The 19,008-nt window shown below is 41.4% G+C and overlaps 1 protein-coding gene across 1 annotated transcript in view; it reads left to right on the top strand.

Moving 5' to 3' along the window:
- cdh4 (cadherin 4, type 1, R-cadherin (retinal)) overlaps positions 1-19,008 on the top strand; it is a 229,630-nt gene that overhangs the window by 197,549 nt on the left and 13,073 nt on the right. Inside the window, exons 9-12 of the mRNA XM_030730163.1 lie at positions 6,003-6,140; positions 10,624-10,809; positions 11,150-11,403; positions 15,933-16,084. Coding sequence (XP_030586023.1) covers positions 6,003-6,140; positions 10,624-10,809; positions 11,150-11,403; positions 15,933-16,084 — 730 coding nt within the window. The remainder of the gene's footprint in view (positions 1-6,002; positions 6,141-10,623; positions 10,810-11,149; positions 11,404-15,932; positions 16,085-19,008) is intronic.

Genomic DNA, 19,008 nt, shown 5'->3' on the forward strand with positions numbered 1-19,008 from the left:
TACAGTATAGGCACATGTTATGCAAAGTCATGAGGTATTTATACTACTGTACTGGCAGTGAACAAACTTCTGCAGCACATATCCCTCCCATTTCACATTCTCTCAAATCTTCATCCCCCATTCTTGGATCTAATTAGAATATTCATGTGCTAATTAAGAGGTGACGCGGTATCTCGGGTTGAGGAGAACAGGGGGTACATGGAGGTTAGCCTGGTATCATCTACCTCTGACACTGCTGTATACCAATTATTCTTCCTCACTCACAACAACCCCTAACCCTCCACACACTCCCAGCCCACAGGCTCATAAGCTAAATAACTAAATATAAATACAGAGAGCACAAATTTTTTTTGCGTGATTGTGCAGTGGGTTTAAGGTTTTTGCATTTTTGTACGTATATATAATTATGCATAAAGGATCGAGGAAACACTCTTCTAATGAAGTACAGCTCAGATGCAGCAGGTAGCAGAGTGCCACAGCTGGCACGGACGCTCTCCCTTTGCGCCCTCTCTCTGTGGCAACAGTTCCTCTGGCAGGCATTGCTGTTGCCTTTCATTACCCCAGGCTGTCTCAGTCTCCCATGAGCCCTGGGTTGGAACAATCTGGTGTGGCATGGTGCTGAGTTGCCAGGTGCCAGCTCAACATTGGACTGTCTCAACGTCGATTAGGACATCGCCTGGACTGCCTGAAGGACATGAGTGCCCACAGCCTGGCTCTATTAGGATCTGCAAAACCCAAATGGGGATGTAGGCTGAGAGCTGGCATCCTAAATAGTCCTGCAGCTTTTATTGCCTCTGAGTTGCTGAGTTATGTTAATTCACCTTCTTGCACTAGAGCTCCAGACAGCGAAGCCAACTGAGGCTTGTGAGTTAGTTGCTGAATGAAAAGTATTGAGGCGTGTAGGTAGATGTAAACAGTTTGTAGTCAGCATTCAATCAAGAGCATGTCCACTCAGTATCTGCATTGTTATGTGCACTATGTGGACCAACCTGGCATTGAACTGGGTCACCTTTGTCTTTAAAAAAAAAAAAGAAGAAGAAATTGTTTCACTTGTGCTTCTCTAGACTTCTCCGTTCTTGTACCTTGTCCATTAGTCCCTGAGTCTCATTTGTTAACAGAGATGAGTAACTTAAAACTTGTTGAAGAATATGAGGAGTTTGTTTGTTCAGTCCTTTATTCTCAGCTCTAGAAGCTTATCGTTAACTTTATACAAAAAAAATATTTTAAAAGAGTGACAGCTTTTCCTCACAAGGCGTCTTAATGCAGGAGTCAAAATAGAAAAAACTTAACGACTGCCTGACAGGAGCAGAACATTAACATAGATGATAGCTATGAACTAAGCCCTTACAATATAGCTCACATTACCCAAAAAAGTCAAGGTGTAAGCAGACAGAAAAAGTGACCAAGGGGCATAAAATGCAGGTTCTTAGTCTTTATATAACCCAAGATGGGCTGCAATTGGTGGGAGAGGACTAGAGGGACTGAGAAGCACCCTAGCCCATATTAACACATTATAAGAGAATGTAATAATTGCCCTGTGAAAGTATGATTTGAGAGCGGAAATGCCCAGTGGCCTCATATCTTAAAGCCTGTGCATAATATCCTCAGCTAAACCTGCGTTATATAACAAAGTTTCTCCTGCATGTAGCTGACTTCAACAGTATCCTGTAGAGCAAAATGCTTCTGCCTTTACTGGACATGGATTTTCCTGATTTATTGGAAGTCTCAATATTCTCACTTCCATTCTTGTTCGATTAATAAACACTTTTAATATCTGAAAGACTAGACTCAGATGAAAGTTGCACACCCAGTACGGACTGCGGGAGTGTTGCTCACTTTTTCAGTTTGCCTGTTAGGACACCATTTTGGTCCAGACTGAGATATCTTGACAACTGCTAGATGGATTGTTGTGAAGTCTTTTTAATATCCATTGTCTCCAAGGATAACTGACTTTCGTGATCCCCTGACATTTTCTCTGGCACTGCCAGCAGCTCAGAGTTTTCCCTCATGTAATGAAATATCTCAAGCTCTGTTGGATGGATTTGCACAAAATGTGCTACAGACACTGACCCTTCGTGGATGATGTGTCCTGATGCTAGTGGTGACTTTTTCTTTCTTGTTTTTCTCCTCTTTAAGGTAAGTTTTGAGTGACTACTTTCTTGCATAGCATGCACCTTACAGACATTTTTCATTGGGGGTCACTGTGACTGTGCAGACCACAGCTGCAACTACATAGCCAAAAACTTAATGAGAACCTAAAGCGATATGCAGAACATATTCAGTTTTGCGAAAGCCTGGATTTGGCCCACCAGCCTCGATACTGACATTTGGTATTGTTCTGCAAAACATGCACTCTCTCGGCACACAAAGACACCTATAAGTCAAGCTGCCTTCCTGTGTGCGCAAAGAGGTGATTGGAGACAAACGTCTACATTAAACAGTATAAAGCAATCGTCAGAACAGAGGGCGTGAGCATGCAAATAATGTACATCATAATTTGCATTAAATATGACATTTTCATATGTTTGTAACATGTTGGAGCTAATAAGTTCAACAACAGCATGTTCATCGTGTTTTTGTTTGCTTAACTGATTTTTGTGTATCTTGTAATTCTGACTTGACAATTAACAGTCTCCCTGGTTTATTCCATCAGATTTTATATTTTTATATCGGTGACTCACAGCTTTTATTTATCTTGTAAGTGTCTCTGTGCTGATTGTGTAAATGTGGAGGCATGTCTAATCAAGTGGCTTCAGAGTTTATATCTCACGTGTACCAACATACCTCAGACGATGTTGCTATGTTGGGATGTAGATGACTTTCAGAGCACCGTGTGCTGCTGACAGTAAGTCTCAGCTGGCTTTGCTTTCAAACCAGCGTTGAGCTGTTTCTGTCCTTAAAACCAGCCTGAGAGACCTCCATGCGAGTGATGAAGAGAGGGAAAAATGATGAAGATGGTGAATAAACAGACTCCTCTGCATGTTTCTGGTACCAATGGGGGAAAGATGTAAAAATAGAGAGTGGCTGTGTAGACTATATTTCTGTGAGTTTCTGCAAGTCTACTTGTAACTATAGATTTTTCAGATTTTCACTGGCAACATAGATGTGTAAGAGAAGTGAACTGGAACAAACTGAAGTGAACCCAGCTAAAACCTAATGAAATGGAATCGAATGGCATCAAATCAAATTGTGTAAATTTAATTGATGTCTGCTGGACTGAGTGGAAACTGTAATGGGGTTCAGTGACACTAAGGGGTCACTGAGGTAGACAGAGAGTCTAGTCAAAGGAAGAAAGAAGCCTGTTTCCACAGCTTTAGGTGTGTACTGGGCCATTTGAGACAGATTGTAAGTGACAAGCTAATGACCGTGGCCACAGGGAGCCCGGCATGCTGGAACACAATCCACAAAGAACAAGTCCTTTACTTATCTCCGTCTCTTTACCCTTTTTAAGAGTGCCTTTACAGCATGTCTGAGTGAAATTGCATGCTCAGATCAGGTACAATTCATCACTGCATGTGTGTTGCTAGAAGAGCAGTCTTCTCCACTTGCCTTACCCGTTCTGACCAGGATTTCCCCGCCTTTGTTCTTTCTGAGAAAGCCCCACTGGAGCATTTCCTTCCAAGAGCAGCCAGCTTTTTCCACCCGTCCTGATGGTTGCCCGCCTTGACATGTTGAGTAGCTAACATTGATAGCCTAAAGCCATTTCTTTCCTCAGGCTCTGATATGGTAAACTACCTAATTTGGTCCCTGTGGAAAAAGGGATTGAGTGTTATTGTTGGCGGAGCTCTGTGTGCAGGTGTTTCTGTGACCTCTGATGGTTTTCAGCTTCTGCAGATTAAGTCAGTGACACTCGAGACCAGCAAGGGAGTCTGGACTGTTGCTGTTGGTCATGAGACAAGACGCTGTATTTCCTGCCAGTGTTGGACTCTAATCTAACAAAGAGATTTTCTGTTCAGCACTTCCATAGGACTCATTAGAGAGCCCTTTACTAGCTTGTTCGGGTAGCCACTTTTGGAAAGCACAATGCAGTTGGCTGTGAGTGTGTGTGTGTGTGTGTGTGTGTGTGTGTGTGTGTGTGTGTGCGTGCGTGCGTGCGTGCGTATACACATGGTGTGTAAATGTCTGAGTATCCCACCTGTTCCCACTCATTGAAACTTTAGCGGATGTGGACGGATGAGGATGTGTGCACTAGCAGAGCTATAAACTCACAGCGACTCTCAGGTGAGTGATATAAACTTGCAGGATAGGATGCATCAGCCACGTCCCCTACTGTCTGAGAGCTCCACCTGCTGGCTCAGCTCCAGGCATTCTTCTTCACCTGACCAAGAAGAGCCGTCCATCAAAGCTTGAGCCTATTAACTTCCTGCAGCCATCTGGTGCTATTTCTAGACTGATGTATGCGTCCAGATCTAAATGAGTCTGCAGAGAGACACATTCATTGGATGCTATATTTACTGAAGCTCTGTATGAGTGGAGATGGTATTGATATTTCATTATGAGTCTAATAAAGGGCAGCCAGTATTGAGTTTTCATTAATAGGCCTGGTTTGGTGCAGATTAACATGTCTGTGCACTTCATAATGACTTGGAGATGCTAAATGACTCTAGCTGGCTGTTTTAACTGCTCTGAATGCTTTGACTGATCTAACAATCAACTGCATCCTTTATTATTGAAAAAAAAAAGACTGGGAGGGAGAGAAGGAGATATAGAGATACAGAGTCAGAATCTGGCATAGATGGCGGCAGAGAGAAAACAGGCAAAAACACTGAGCAACCAAGACAGCAAAAAAGATAGCAAGAGATCAAAAGAAGCAGAGAGTGTGCATTAACAAAGAACACACAATAAACCGGAGGGCTGGGAAAACACATGAGTCAAAGAAATTAAAAAGTAAAGAAACTGCTATCTAAGCAGGAATCTTTAACTGCATTATCTATAGATACACGGCCTCTGGCTCAGTTTGTTCTTGCTCCTTCAAGAAGTCTCTGTCATAAGTGCCACTGGCCATCAAATTGTTAGAAGTTGTGAACTCGGTGCATATAGCAAAGGTAACCTAGCAACAAATGAACATTAGACCATCGGTAGGCTTCACCGTGGATCTTCAGCAATGCGGCAGGCCATGTGAAATGAACAGTGTCCTGTCCTTAACGTCCCTTCCTGCCACAATGGAGGCCTGAGCCAAGTGGATTAATAAAAAGGGAAAGAAACCACAAAGCAGAGAGGCTTATACACTGTCAGGATAGAATCACACTCACACAGAGACCTCTTTCCAGTGCTGAGTCTGGGGACAGTTTGAACTTTCAGCACCATGGACAGTCTCTCTGCAGTGTGGATATGTTCTCACTGCCTCTGTTTTTTTTTTTGTTTTTGTTTTTTTTTTCATTCACTTGTGTCTAAAGAAAGCTTCATGTTTTGTTGTTTTTTCTTCTTTTATTTATTTATTTTGGTCATAGCCCTGTGCTATAGCAGTCTTTACCGCAGTGCACTCTGGGGTGACCCCTTCCCCCCCTTCACTATAACTGGACGAAATAAGGCCCATTCACCTTCTGGTATTATCTAAAGCACCGTGGTGCATCTTAAAGTGGCAGCACCACCATTAAAATGAGTGATGATCCAACTATATTCTCACAGCGGAAAGCCAAGACTTTTAGTCAGTAATGGATGGGCCTTTTAACAACACATTGCTCCCTCTCTACAACTTTGTGTGTTTTGTTTGTGTATGTGTGCATCTCACTATCTGGCATTGAGCAAGTAAAGTGTTCTAACAGACTCCAGATCCTCAGTTGTTCCAGTGGTTGGTCAGCTGTGGGGGGAAAAAATACATTAATTAAAAAAAATTATGTATGCATGGATAAGAGCTGGGAGGACTGTCATTCCAGCGGCTCACTGGGGCCAGTATAAGATGGAGAAATACTCATTTGTTGAATTGGTGTTGCATTGTTTCGTTTTGTAGAAGGATTTGATCACTGAGTAATGTTTGTCTTTTTTTCTTATTATTATTACAGAAAGTTTCTCAGTACACCATTATTGTCCAGGCCACCGACATGGAGGGCAACCTGAACTTTGGACTCTCCAACACGGCTACTGCCCTTATCTCTGTTACAGACATCAACGACAACCCCCCTGAACTGACAGTCAGGACGGTGAGTCTCAGATTAAAGTTTTATTAAACTGTGAAGGACTGTATGAACATTAATATCAAGTGTGGCCTTTTTTCTCTTTTTCTGTTTTATCCAATTATCTCTGTGCAGAATTTAGTGTATAAATGAAAATGCCTATTTAATTGCTTTTTATTAAAGTAAAATAATGATCTGAACCATGAGAGATAGTGGGAGAGTGCATTGTAGCTTTTTTGATCAAGGGGCACAATGAAATACAAGATTAGTCCAACTGTCAACACCCTAATTTGATCCTCTATCTGACATTTTAATAGCTGCATATTTAGTTGCCAGCTGTTCCATAACCATGTTACTCTACATATGGAGACTATACTGTATTATTCTAAAGCAGGCTAGACCTTGAAGTGAAAAAATATGCTCAAATATTTGAAAATATATTGTCTGATCAATGTCAACAGCCATGCAGTGCAGTGTTAGCTGAAATATGTGTCAGAGAGCACAGAAAAAAAAAGAAGAAAATGGAACAGCTGACAAAACCTTGAGTTGAGGACAAATACACGAGGAGAAATAGGCATAGAATGCAAAAGAGTGACAAGAGATTATGGAGAGACAGGAAAAGGAACTGACTGAGATCAGTTTTCTTTTCCTGCTCACATAGCCTCTGGTAGTTGAAATTTGTCTGCAGGCATCCACCCCCAGTCCCTTATACCACCACACTGGTCTGACAGGAAGCCATGCTACAGCTGGCCCACTTTTCTAGAGCGGTGTTTGTGTTGCTAGTCGTGCATTTGCTTAGTTTTAAGAGTTAAAATGACTATATGCCTGGAACAGGATTAAACACTGACCACAGTCTGATAGACCTACAGGGCCATGGCTGCACTCCGTGTAAACATTTGGATTTCTATGATTCCAAAGAGAGACAGATGCTGTTTTCAGCAAAGCTCAAAGGCAGAGCAAACAGTGTGTCAGTGTCACACACTGTGATCCCAGTCTCCTCAGCGGGGCCGTCGTCAGCGTGCGTGCCAGTATAGTTCCAGCCGCATGCTCTGATAAGAGCTCCCCAGCTGTCAGAGGTAGAGCTCAATGAACGAAGCTGCCGCTCTGCACAGAATGGGTTTTCGTCCCCTGCTTCCCCCCCGTCTGTGGTTCTGGCTCCAATACTGCAAAACTACATGTGCATGTATATACATTTTAACCAACGCAACCTGTGATGTATGTTATTTTCCCTCAGCAAGACAGAACAAAAAAAAAACTATTTAAAGGATAAAAAGAGCCAGAAACCATTGAGTGGTTATGTAATTTGTTTAAGTTTGCTGGAGCGGGGATGCAGTCTGTCGTTTAGAAAGTTTCCAAACCCAGATTCTCATCTTACCCGCCACCCCCCCCCCACCCCCCCCACCCTCACCCCACCCCACACACACACACACACTTTGCCTAGAACATCCTGCACAAATGCAAAAAATATGTCTGAGCTTGTCAGAGGTTCGGTTCAACATATTTCAGTGTGTGATTCGAATGCCACAATGTATCAGCAACACATTAACAGCCGCAGCAGAGAAACTGTTTTACAGCAGATGCCATTTCCACTGCTTTGTCAGTCTCTACTACTTGTTTTGCTTCCCACACAAGTAACAAGACTTAGAGCAGTTCAGTAATTATTTGTCTATGACAGACCCGAAAAGAAATCATTGCTCTCTGCAGGAGGCATAGAGAAAACATAAGCACGTTAATTAAGTGAAATTGCTTACGGGGGTGTAAACCAAGCTGATATACTGCATCTAATTTGAAAAAAAAAAAAACACACCAAAATGTTTTATTCATTTCACCACATGGGCCTGAATCTGCAATGTTGCTGCTGTGTTTGTCAATATGTGATGAACTGAAAGACAATGCTACTGCCGCAGCAGGTCTAATCAAACAATTTGATCAAATGTACACCCTCCTAAAGAGCACTGGGTTTTATCACTGACTCAACAATAATGAATAGCAAAAGTATGATTTTTACAGAACACTTTTTTTTTTTTTTTTTTTAAGGGATGATTAGGATCATTTAGAATTGCTGTCATCATCATTGCATAGCTTGAAGAGCAGAGTGCTTCTGACTCCATAGCTGCGTGTCTGCAGCACGTGTAGCAGAGCAGCATCACATCTTCACTCGATTTTCTGGACACTTTATTTCCAAACTTTCCAACAAGCTGTTTCACTATGATTCCACTGCTTTCCCTTTTTAGTGTAAACCTCTATTTGTTAGGACATGGACATCATCTTAAGTACTACTGTGATATCAGTAGGAATTTGTTTTAAGTCATATAATATGTGTACTACACACCATGGCATTGTTCTCAGCACACCATCAGGGAAACAAAGAGCTCTTTAGGATTGTTTTTCTTTCTTTGCTTACTAAAATTCAAGATTTTTCCATTTTCACTTAAAGTTCCCTGCTGCGCAATCTTCATCTTGATACAGGCTTATTTTCTAAATTGATTTTTGGCATGTGCAGAGCAGTATCCTCACCTATTTACCTTCACTGGAGTGCAGCTTAAATATTTGTAGGCCAGATTTGAAAGAAGTAGTCAAAATGTAAATTGAAGAAATTCCTGAGTGATTATTATTAATGACACAGGTCACTGCTCCCTGTGCTAACTGCTGCATCACTGTCAGTTCAGCCACGATGTTCAGCATGTTACATACTTGGTAAGAGCTTAACAAAAGACTGTGACTACAGAAAGGATGTAATGGGATTTGGGATTGTTGTTCGAAATAATAGATTGCTGAGCCATTGGACTTATAAACAGGGCTTGTACGGACTTATGTTTGTTCTGAGCTAAACGTATTAACATAAGCATATTAGTGAAGTCAGTCAGAGTAGGTGTTGAAGGTTGCAGCCATATGAAAAGTGATACGTTCTGTTACTGCTCTACAGTGTAGGGGGATGTAAATGTGATGTGATCACTTAGCTTAGAAAACAAAAAATGAACTGCATAGTTGGCAACTGTAACACTTTCATGCAGCCAGAATGCAATGATTCAGTTAAACATTATAATTCGTAATTTACACCTCTAGGTGTTTCAGTGTTCACCTTTATTCCGTTAAGTGTCACTTATAGCCGAAGCGCCCCATCGTACTTTTAAGCCGAAATAGTCACCGCTTCAAAAGATCTGCCTCTAAGAATAATTCATGTTTAAAAAGGAAGAGCAGATAAAGTTTGTGTATGAATCCCTATGAAGCTAGAATTAGTTACACTCACAAAACCTTTTATTATATAACTCATGAAAGTATCATAACTTCTCTCCTTGTAACTGAAAAAAAAAATCCTGCAGGAACTCTTGGGTCTGTGTCTCTCGTGGCTTATCAATAGGACCACATTGCATCTTAGAGAGTGGCCATTTTGAATGGGCCATCCTCTATAGTCAGCAGCATTGTGCATGCCTCTAAGGGAGCATATTCCATTTGGCTGTCTGACAGCGTGGCCAAACAAGCTTGGAAGGTTTGTGGTGGTGTTCAGGCGAAAGCCCAGGGTGAAAATAGAGGAGCCCATACACCGGGGGACTGAGGGTGCATATTTAATTTGTTTTGTGCTTATCAGCCCAGCAGGGGGGACAGGAGAAGAGGAAGCAAGGAGGGTGGGAGGGAACTGAAGAGAGGAATCTGTTGGGTTGGATGCTGCTTTAATCCCACGATGATGAAGCCATTAAAGTGAACAGCAGCTGGCAGACTCGCACCATAAACAAGCTAACGCTTCACAAGAGGAAACACAGATTATCATGTGACATAAGAGCTTTCGCTGTGTGTGTGTGCGTGCATGTGCGACTACCTTTGAGTGCTCAGTAGTCAGATCAGTCCCTATAGATGGGGAAATGTATCCTATTGCACTGTAAATTCTTCTTTCGGCTCTGCAGCTGTCACCAAGTTTCCTCCAGAGTTAGTTCAGAGGGGAGTTGTTTCAGATTGCAATATAATGAAGATCATTAGCCAAAGATTATTCCTACTGCTGCTTTAATTACAGTACTTATCTAATTGCTTATTAAGACCTAGATTTGGTGAATGCACAGAATCTAAATTGAATGGGTAAACACTTAATTGAACAAATCCATTAGTTTAAATAAAGAGTTTCATACGAGCAAGCATTGGGAGGAAGGGACTGCATTAACATAATGGAAGATATGATTCTCTATTAAACACATTTAAACAAATATGTCTCCTGTTTTTTTTTTCTTCCTATCTTGTCTTTCTAATTTCACTCCATTTGTTTTGCTTCCACTTTCAGTTCATGTTTTAATGTAATGAGCATTATTGGCATGACCCTAAAAGCAGTTTGTTTTCATAATAACAATTATGTAAAATGCTAAAAGATTGATGATGGCTCCAGAATGTGCTTAAAATCTCACTAAATCAAGTTATTAACATTCATTAGCTGACTGCTCGAGGAGTATTAGCATAATGTTATCTCTCCCATCCTCCACTCCCTCATGTTTCACTTGCTTCTTTCCTTCCTGTTCCTACATAGTTTTCTGGAGAGGTTCCTGAGAACAAGGTTAATGTGGTGGTGACCAACCTGACAGTGGTGGACAGGGATCAGCCCCACAGCCCCAACTGGAACGCTGTCTATCGCATTGTCAGCGGGGACCCGTCTGGACACTTCGCCATCCGCACCAATCCCATCACAAACGAGGGCATGCTAACAGTGATCAAGGTAAAAAAAAAATAAACCTGCTTTCTCTCCTCGCAGTCCTGATTAATGTGCTGAATGTTTGATAGTCCTTCAAAATGGACCCATAGAGTCATTCACTTTATTATTCAACACAGCATCTTGTATGGTTCCACCTGCTGTGAAGTGCCAGATGTTGTGAAGTGCCAGACTGAGGACTTTAGTTGCACATTGTTTTCACTTAATTATATGTCATTTCTTAAATTGGTTAAAAATGAGAACTAATTCTGCAATCAGCTACGCTCGTTTTCCCTCAATCACTCATTGTTAAGATTCCTGTATCGCTTTCTCCCTCCTGTTTCTGTTCTCCCGGGTTCGTCTGCAGCCTGTGGATTTTGAGATGAATCGTGCCTTCATGCTGACTGTGGTCGTGTCCAACCAGGCCCACTTGGCCAGTGGCATCCAGTCTTCGCTTCAGTCCACAGCAGGCGTGACCATCTCTGTGCAGGATGTGAACGAGCCGCCCGTCTTTCCTGTCAACCCAAAGATGATTCGTTTTGAAGAGGGCGTGCCAGCGGGGACCACTCTTATTGTGTTTGCCGCTCAAGACCCTGACCACTTCATTCACCAGACTGTCAGGTGCAGTATGTCAAAGAACACAACTTTAGCTTAAAATACTAAAATTATGGGTGCGCCGTTTGTCAAATTCTGCACTGATGCCAATACACTGTAAACCCAGATTTTGATTCCACTTAAAAATATTGAGTTCATATTACTTAAAATTGCCTAGAATGTGAACATTACTTGTTAATGCTGAGTAGACTGTACTTTTTGATGGTCTATCTTATTGTAATCATGTGTTTGAGTTCAAACAACTTAATATCATCAAGTTTTGCACCTGCTATAAGTCTAGTTTAGACCAGCTTTAACAGACTGGATTAACATGCAGCTGCATGGTTGCATGATGGTTAGCACTGCTCACAGGTAGAATACCATCTAGAAGGTCTGGGTTCAATTCCGGCTTGGCCCAGGCCTCTCGCTGTTTGGAATAGAAGACATTTGATGTTTTTGTTTGGTTTTTGTTCACAACGCTCTCTCGTATAGTTTTTTATTGTTCCATGGACAAATGTTATTTGTAAATGTTAATGTACCAGGATTCAGCAGGGATGAGTTTTATCATGTTTATTTACCAAATTTTAAACAGACACAGTTCAACACTGTAAAAAATATTTGTGTTACTGGGCAGCATGGTGGTGTGGTGGTTAGCACTGCTGCCTCACAGCTAGAATAGTTATCTGATAGTCTGTGTTCAATTCCACCTTAGCCCGGGACTCTTGCTGTGTGGACTCATGTATGTTCTCCCTGTGTCTGTATGGGTTTCCTCCCACAATCTGAAGACATGCAGTTACTGGGGTTAGGTTAATTGGTTTCTCTAAATTGCCCACAGGTGTGAATGGTTGTCTGTGTCAGCCCTGCAACAGGCTGGTGACCTGTATGGGGTGTACCCTGTATCTTACTGCCTTGTCAGCTGGGATAGGCTCCAGCCCCCACCACCCCCACACAACCATGAAAAGGATAGGGGAATTGATCAAAAGACATTTTATTTTTTCAAGAACTATAAAAGATAAGTTTGGTCAATTAGAACATACAATTTAGTTCAATTGGAAATGAAGTAGTGCTTACTTAACAGGCTGAGTTAAATAAACTGTTTCATTACTTAAAAAATTTAAGGCAATGAGTTACCTTGGTTTTTTAAAGTAGATTCAACTTATCTGGGTTTACAGTGTATTTGATGCAGGATATAAGAACTTCAAACATGACTGGGCACAGCAGTAAACACTGGCAAAGATCGACTGGTACTTATATAGTGCCTTTTTACTCAGATTGAGCACTCAAAGAGCTTTATAGTGCGTATCATTGACGCAGTCAAACACACAGTGCTTTTATCTACACCTGAGTGCCCGCGCGCGCGCACACACACACACACACACCCTCCAATAGATGCATCAGGGGCAACTCAGGATTCAACAAGTGCCCAAAAATAGTCACCCTTCTGCTGAAACCCAGGATCAAAAACAGGGACCTTTAGACCTTCAGGCTAGCACTCTTCCAAGTGAGCTATTTCAGCTTGCACATCTTATTTGTCAATAGGCAGATGCACAATATTTTCTGATATTGATATTTGGCCTATAAATCAGTGCTTGTCCGTCTAAAATTCCATAAAAAGCATCTTCAAACCTGAAGCTGCAAAGACAACTTTAATACATTGTATTATTAAAAGTTAGTGTAGAGCAGTTCCAGAATATACAGTATTGGTATTCATCTGAACTTGTGTAGAAGTCTCATATATTAGACTGAGCGGGAACTAGAACTCCTCCAAAAACCAGAGACTACTTGATATTCATGTATATTTAGGCATTTCCAATATTTTGTCTACACTGTGTAGGTGTCTCCTCTGAATGTAGTGTCACCAGTGTTTAATCAGAGCTGAGCGTTTTCTTCACAGTTTGTGCCTCTTCTGTGACATTCTCAACTGACCCCACGCCCACATCCCAGTTACCTCCCTGTTGCCAGGCGACTGGTGTGAAGAGGTCATCCTGTAATGAGTTGGACACTGTTTGTCTGCCCTTCTTAGATCCCTATCTTCCTCCTCATTGATCCCTCCCTCCATCTTTCCTAACTGGAATGACACACAGCGGGCATCGTGCCATCCAGGCATTGACCCTGTGTGACAGAAACTCCCACATGCTCACTAAAGTCCAGCAGCACTGTTCCACTCCATCGCCAGCTCCAACGAGAGAGATTGATTTTTCTTAATGTCAGTAAGACGGCCACTTCCACTGAGAAACCCAGTGGAAATGTTACTGAATTGATAGCGAGGGAGGTAGTGGGAGATGTACTCTTCTGTACAGTGTGTGTGTGTGTGTTCACAGAAGAATGAGCAATAGCAACATCTCAGGTTTCTTCTCCTAAAAAGACATGCCATGCAAACCAAGTGCGCTGAGCTCTTCTGCCCTTTGAGAGAAGTAACTCCTCTTTTACTCCCTTTTCTCTCATCCTTTCCTTCCTCCCGCCCCCACTGACCCTGTCGCTTTCTTCCCTGTCAGTCTGTGTGTCTGTTATTGATGGGAGCTCAGAGCTGCCGTCTCCTCCAAAGCCACGTGCCAGCAGACGCTCGGCTCACGACAGCCCCATCTCCGCTGCTGCTGCTGTTGTATTCCGTTTGGGTGACCTCACTTGAACCCCTGTACAATATGCACACAAAAGACACAGAAATGCACAAGCGCAGACTCGCAGGCGCACGTGAAAATGCACACGAGCACCCACAGAGTATGACTGAAAGGCCTCTGCGTGAGCAGTGGATGGGAGAGCAGCCAGATAGTGTTTTTTAGTTTTTTTATGTTTCATGCCTTTTTTTTTTTCTCACTGGAGGAAAGAAAAATGAAGATGATGTGAGGCCGTGTCTGTTTGCCAGATGATGTTGTTTGATGTGATTTAAGTGGCAGCAAGACCAAATTATTGTGTGTGTGTGTGTGTGTGTGTGTGTGTGTGTGTGTGTGTGTGTGTGTGTGTGTGTGTGTGTGTGTGTGTGTGTGTGTGTGTGTGTGTGTGTGTGTTCCTTGTTAATGTTCAGATATTAGCCCCCCAGGCTGCGAGTGGGTTCTTAGTCATGGGGTGGATCTTCACTTATAAACATCTTAGTTTACAGCTTGGTTCCAGGATTAAAGGTGTACTTCAGCAATTTATCCTGTGCGATCTATAAAGTTAGATTTCCATCCTGCAACTACGTAAATGGCATCTTAGAATAGATTCTCTTTGCCTCCTAAATGCGTGCTCCATGTGAGAGATTTTATGAGCAAGCTGTTCAGTGACAGAAATCCTGATAGCCATGTTTGGGATTTGGAAGATGTAGAGCTGCAAAAAGACTGCTGTCAGCGCCAGTCACAGATACAGAGCGTGTAAAAATCTACAGATGTTTTTCACATATCAAACAGAGGTAATACGACTTTTTCTGCAGCAGCTCCTTATCAAATTGGAAAAGAGAAATAATCCTAACCCCATTTTTTTGTTTGTTTGTTTGGTCCTAATTAAAGCAAAGTTAATACATTAGGGTGAAAGCTTAAGGTGTGATTCTTGTCAGAAGAAAAATCCTGGGAAGTATAGTAAGACATTTTGCTCTGCCAGCTGGAGGTGACATCTTGTTGGCACAGGGAGTAAATGAGAGTGCCAAGCATCCTGTGCAAATATCATAATGCAACCTATGGGGCAACATCACACCTTGGCTAACACACCATCACAAGTTCTTTGACTAGAAATTATATTTATTTTCACTTGCGTGTTTGCTTTTCTCTAGGAAAAAAAACTATAAAAATGCATAATGATAATGAGAGCACCTGCTCGTCCTCCTGCTTATCTAATTCGTCTATTTCATATGTGTGCCAGCCCAGAACTGCGTGCATCTTTATCTGTAGGTGGAGTTAGTTTTCTGGGTGCCTGTGAGCCTCTGGCTAACTAGTGTCAGCTTTCAACACACTCCTTTAATTAAGCCCCCTTTCACCAACTAAGCTTATACTGAGGGAAAAAAAAGCCTCTGATCTCTCTCACTGACTCTTTTTTTTTTCTTCCTGTGTCTCTCACACCAGATTCCTGTCATTATGCTGACACACACACTAGTGACACTTCTTGTCCGAAGTTAACCATTTCTCATTAGACCTGAGGCACTTCCTGTGCTATACAGCTGTCACTTTTAGTTTTGTGGATGCTGCAACCGGTGACTCCAGTGAGAGCTGCCGTGGCGTTTGTGTGGGTTCTAAGAGCTGTGAAGTTGTTAAGAGGGCTGCTCGGCTGTTCTGCATATGGGTTTGGGTTTTCATCGGTCTTCATGCTAATGAGCTGCAGCTATGATTAGCTTGGCGAACATATGTTCCACTCACCATGTCACTGTAATATTTTAAAGGTCCTTGGCTGGTTTTGCTTATTATGGTAATGAACATTCAACCTGATAATGAGTACTTTGGATCAACAAATAAAGGATTCAGAGCCGCTGGCATTCAAGTAACAGTTGGTGTAAAAGTCATTATGTGGCTCTTGTATCCGTATATTTGTCTTGGGATTTAATGGGCTGTCTATTTTTCTGTTTCTGTGTGTGTGTGTGTGTGTGTGTGCAGGTACTCTAAGTTATCAGATCCGGCTAACTGGCTGAAGATTAACAGGACCAACGGTCAGATCACCACCATGGCCCTGCTCGACCGGGAGTCCATATATGTCAAAAACAATGTGTACGAGGCAACATTCCTGGCATTCGACAATGGTAAGTCTGGTAAGTCAGGCTGACTGTGCGTGCTGTGATTTGATTAAGAGTGGCATGTGTGTAACAGCAGGTTACATACAGGGTGTTAGTGGCATGTTTTAACCATCTATGGCAGTGTCAGTTTATCCACTCCTTTGGTTCAGAGGGAAATATCTCAGTAGCTGTTGGATGGATTCCCATGAAATTTGGCTCAGAGAGTGCCTGAATTACAGGCTGAGATTTGGGGTTTTGACTGGAATATTTCAAAGAATATTGAAAGGATTGCCATGAAATTTCAACATTATCAACATGAATTGTTAGAGCTTTGGCCATTTCATAACGTGAGACTTAGCTGATTCTCAGTCTTGTTTGCAGTAATTTGCAACATCAAAAAAAAATTTTTTTTCTGGTTTTCATTATCAGTCATTATCAGTCATAACAGATCACAGCAAAATCAAATAATGTTTCTCAGAAACTTACTTCACTTAGTTCTTTGACAGGGATCAAATATTATTATTGGGATTATTAGGATTAGGCTTTAAGGTGCGTCTGTATTATATTATACTGTAGCTTCCGGGAAGGTGTTTCTATTGACATAACAGTTTAGGGTGATTGCAGAGTCTTAACAGTGGCTTGTATAAAGCAGCCCTCAAATCAAGTCAAATCAATTTTATTTGCATAGCCCAATATCACGGAGTTGCCTCAGGTGGCTTTGCACTCTGTGCAGCATTCAACACCTCCTGCTCTTACACTCTGGATATGGCTAAGAAAAAAACAGTCTAAACAAAACCTTGATATGGAAAAATAAAGAAAGAGTGAGTTCAGAATAGTGCACAGTACAAAGCGAATGCATGTAAATCAATGTAATCAGAACAATGCAGTGTTCTGCAAATCTCATAAACCCATATTGTATTCACAGCAGGACATAGAAGACATATTTGCTGTTTAAACTAAACTCATGAAAAATATTAAGTCATCTTAAATTCAGTGGCAGCAACATGCCTCAAAGGCTGGAGAGTAGGTGGTACAAAGAGAAACAGCTGGAGGAACATTTTTTGACTCATTAGACTAATTGGCAACAGGTCAGTAACGTTTCTTAGAGAAGCCGAGTTTCTCAGAAGTAAAGAGAGGCTGAGGTTCACCAATCTGCAAAACTACATCTACAAATTGTGGAAAATTTTCAGAATAATGTTCAGTGTAAAATTGTGACGACTTTGAATATGTCATCATCTACAGCACATGAGAATTTCTAGAAATCTCTGTGCACAGGGGACAAGGCCAAACATCAGTACTGGATGCCTGTGTTCTTCAGGCGGCACAGCATTATAAACAAGGAGGATTCTGTCATGTGATGAACACGTGCCACACATGCAGGTTAAAGTTCTATTATGCAAAGAAGAAGACAGAAGTTTTTAAGTGGTTGTGAGCAGTAGATCTCCAGGATTTCTGAAAGTCTTAAAGTTTTTCTTTGGACATTTTCAGTTCAGTCCTTCTACCTGACCATTTCCAGAGGGATGTTTTTTCTTGCTTGTTTGTTAACACTGAGCTATGACTCATTCGAGCTAACTCAAGAGATGAACCGCTGTTGTGTCTGCACATAACAGACAACAGCAAAGAACCAGTTTTAAGTTGTATAATTAGGCACTTTGTTACTAACAGCCTGTCTCAAAAACAAATCATTTGTTCCCATTTTTTTTAATTGAATCTATGAAAAATGTCAAAGATAGCACAGTTTGACAGGAATAAAATTTCATTTTTGCACCAACAAGGTGATTCCAAAAGAGCAATTAGCTGAGAACTTTACATATGTCTCTATGATGTGCAGTGTGTCCTTAAAAAAACTGAGAAAACTGGACAAGTGGAGGACAAAAGAAGAAGTGGCACACCTGTAAAAACCATTTACGGAAGTTGAACATCATCACCAAGTCATGTCCTTAAGAAAGAGGAAAAAAAGACCTGAGAGATGCATCTGGCCTTTCAGCTGATCCATCTACTGTTCACTGAAGCCTCATCAGATCTTAGTGGAAGGGTGGCCGTCAAAAAGGCGTTCTTAAGGAAGGGAAACGGGGAGGAAAGGCTGAGGGATGCCAGAACTAGACTGAAAATCAGTGGCAACAGGTCTTATGGAGTGATGAATCCAAATTTTTAAATTTTGGTTCAGATCATCATCAATATGCACAGAGGAGGTCAGGAGAGGTGCAACCGTGAGTGTCTGCAGCCATCTGTAAAACATGCTGGAGTAGAGGCCTGGAGAACTATTCCTGAAGACTATTTAAAGAAATTACAAGAAAGCTTGCTTAAGATAAGAAGGTGGTCATACCACATATTGAATTTCCCGTTTGTTAGAATTAATAAACCTGTTTTTGCTTTATATACCTTATTTGTATTTAGGCTTGCACGTGTTTCAATAAAATATGTTTCAGAAAATATTTCCCATTTTCTTAGCAAAATATGAAGAAATGAGGTGTGGCTCAAGACATTTGCACAGTACTATAGGTCTACATAGGATTTGAGGCATTAGTTGATTTTAAAAAATTAGTTCATGATGGCACTACTGAAAAGAAACTTCCATTTTACTTGATATGAAAATATTTAACAATAAAAGCTGCATTCAAATGAGCAAACTGCTGTGGATTTCTAGCATGGAAACGCATAAAAAGAGTTTCTTAGTGTTTAAAATGCCACACACTTAATACTTTCCTACCAGATGCTGTATATAGTGCAGATAAATTGTGAATGATTTATATACTGCATTCTATAAAGTATATAATACTGCAGTGACCTTCATGCTCATGTCTCTTATAGAAAAATAGTATCAGCCAGGGAAGGTCGTGTGTATCTGTTTCCACTGCTGCAACAATGTATGAAGACAAAGAACTGAACCACTACAAATAGAGATGCTTGCCCTGGGTGTAAGTAGGAGGGACCCAGGTGTTTTTACTCTAGTGAGAAAT

The sequence above is a fragment of the Archocentrus centrarchus genome, chromosome 5, assembly GCF_007364275.1.
Source record: "Archocentrus centrarchus isolate MPI-CPG fArcCen1 chromosome 5, fArcCen1, whole genome shotgun sequence".
In the NCBI taxonomy this organism is placed as follows: domain Eukaryota; kingdom Metazoa; phylum Chordata; class Actinopteri; order Cichliformes; family Cichlidae; genus Archocentrus; species Archocentrus centrarchus.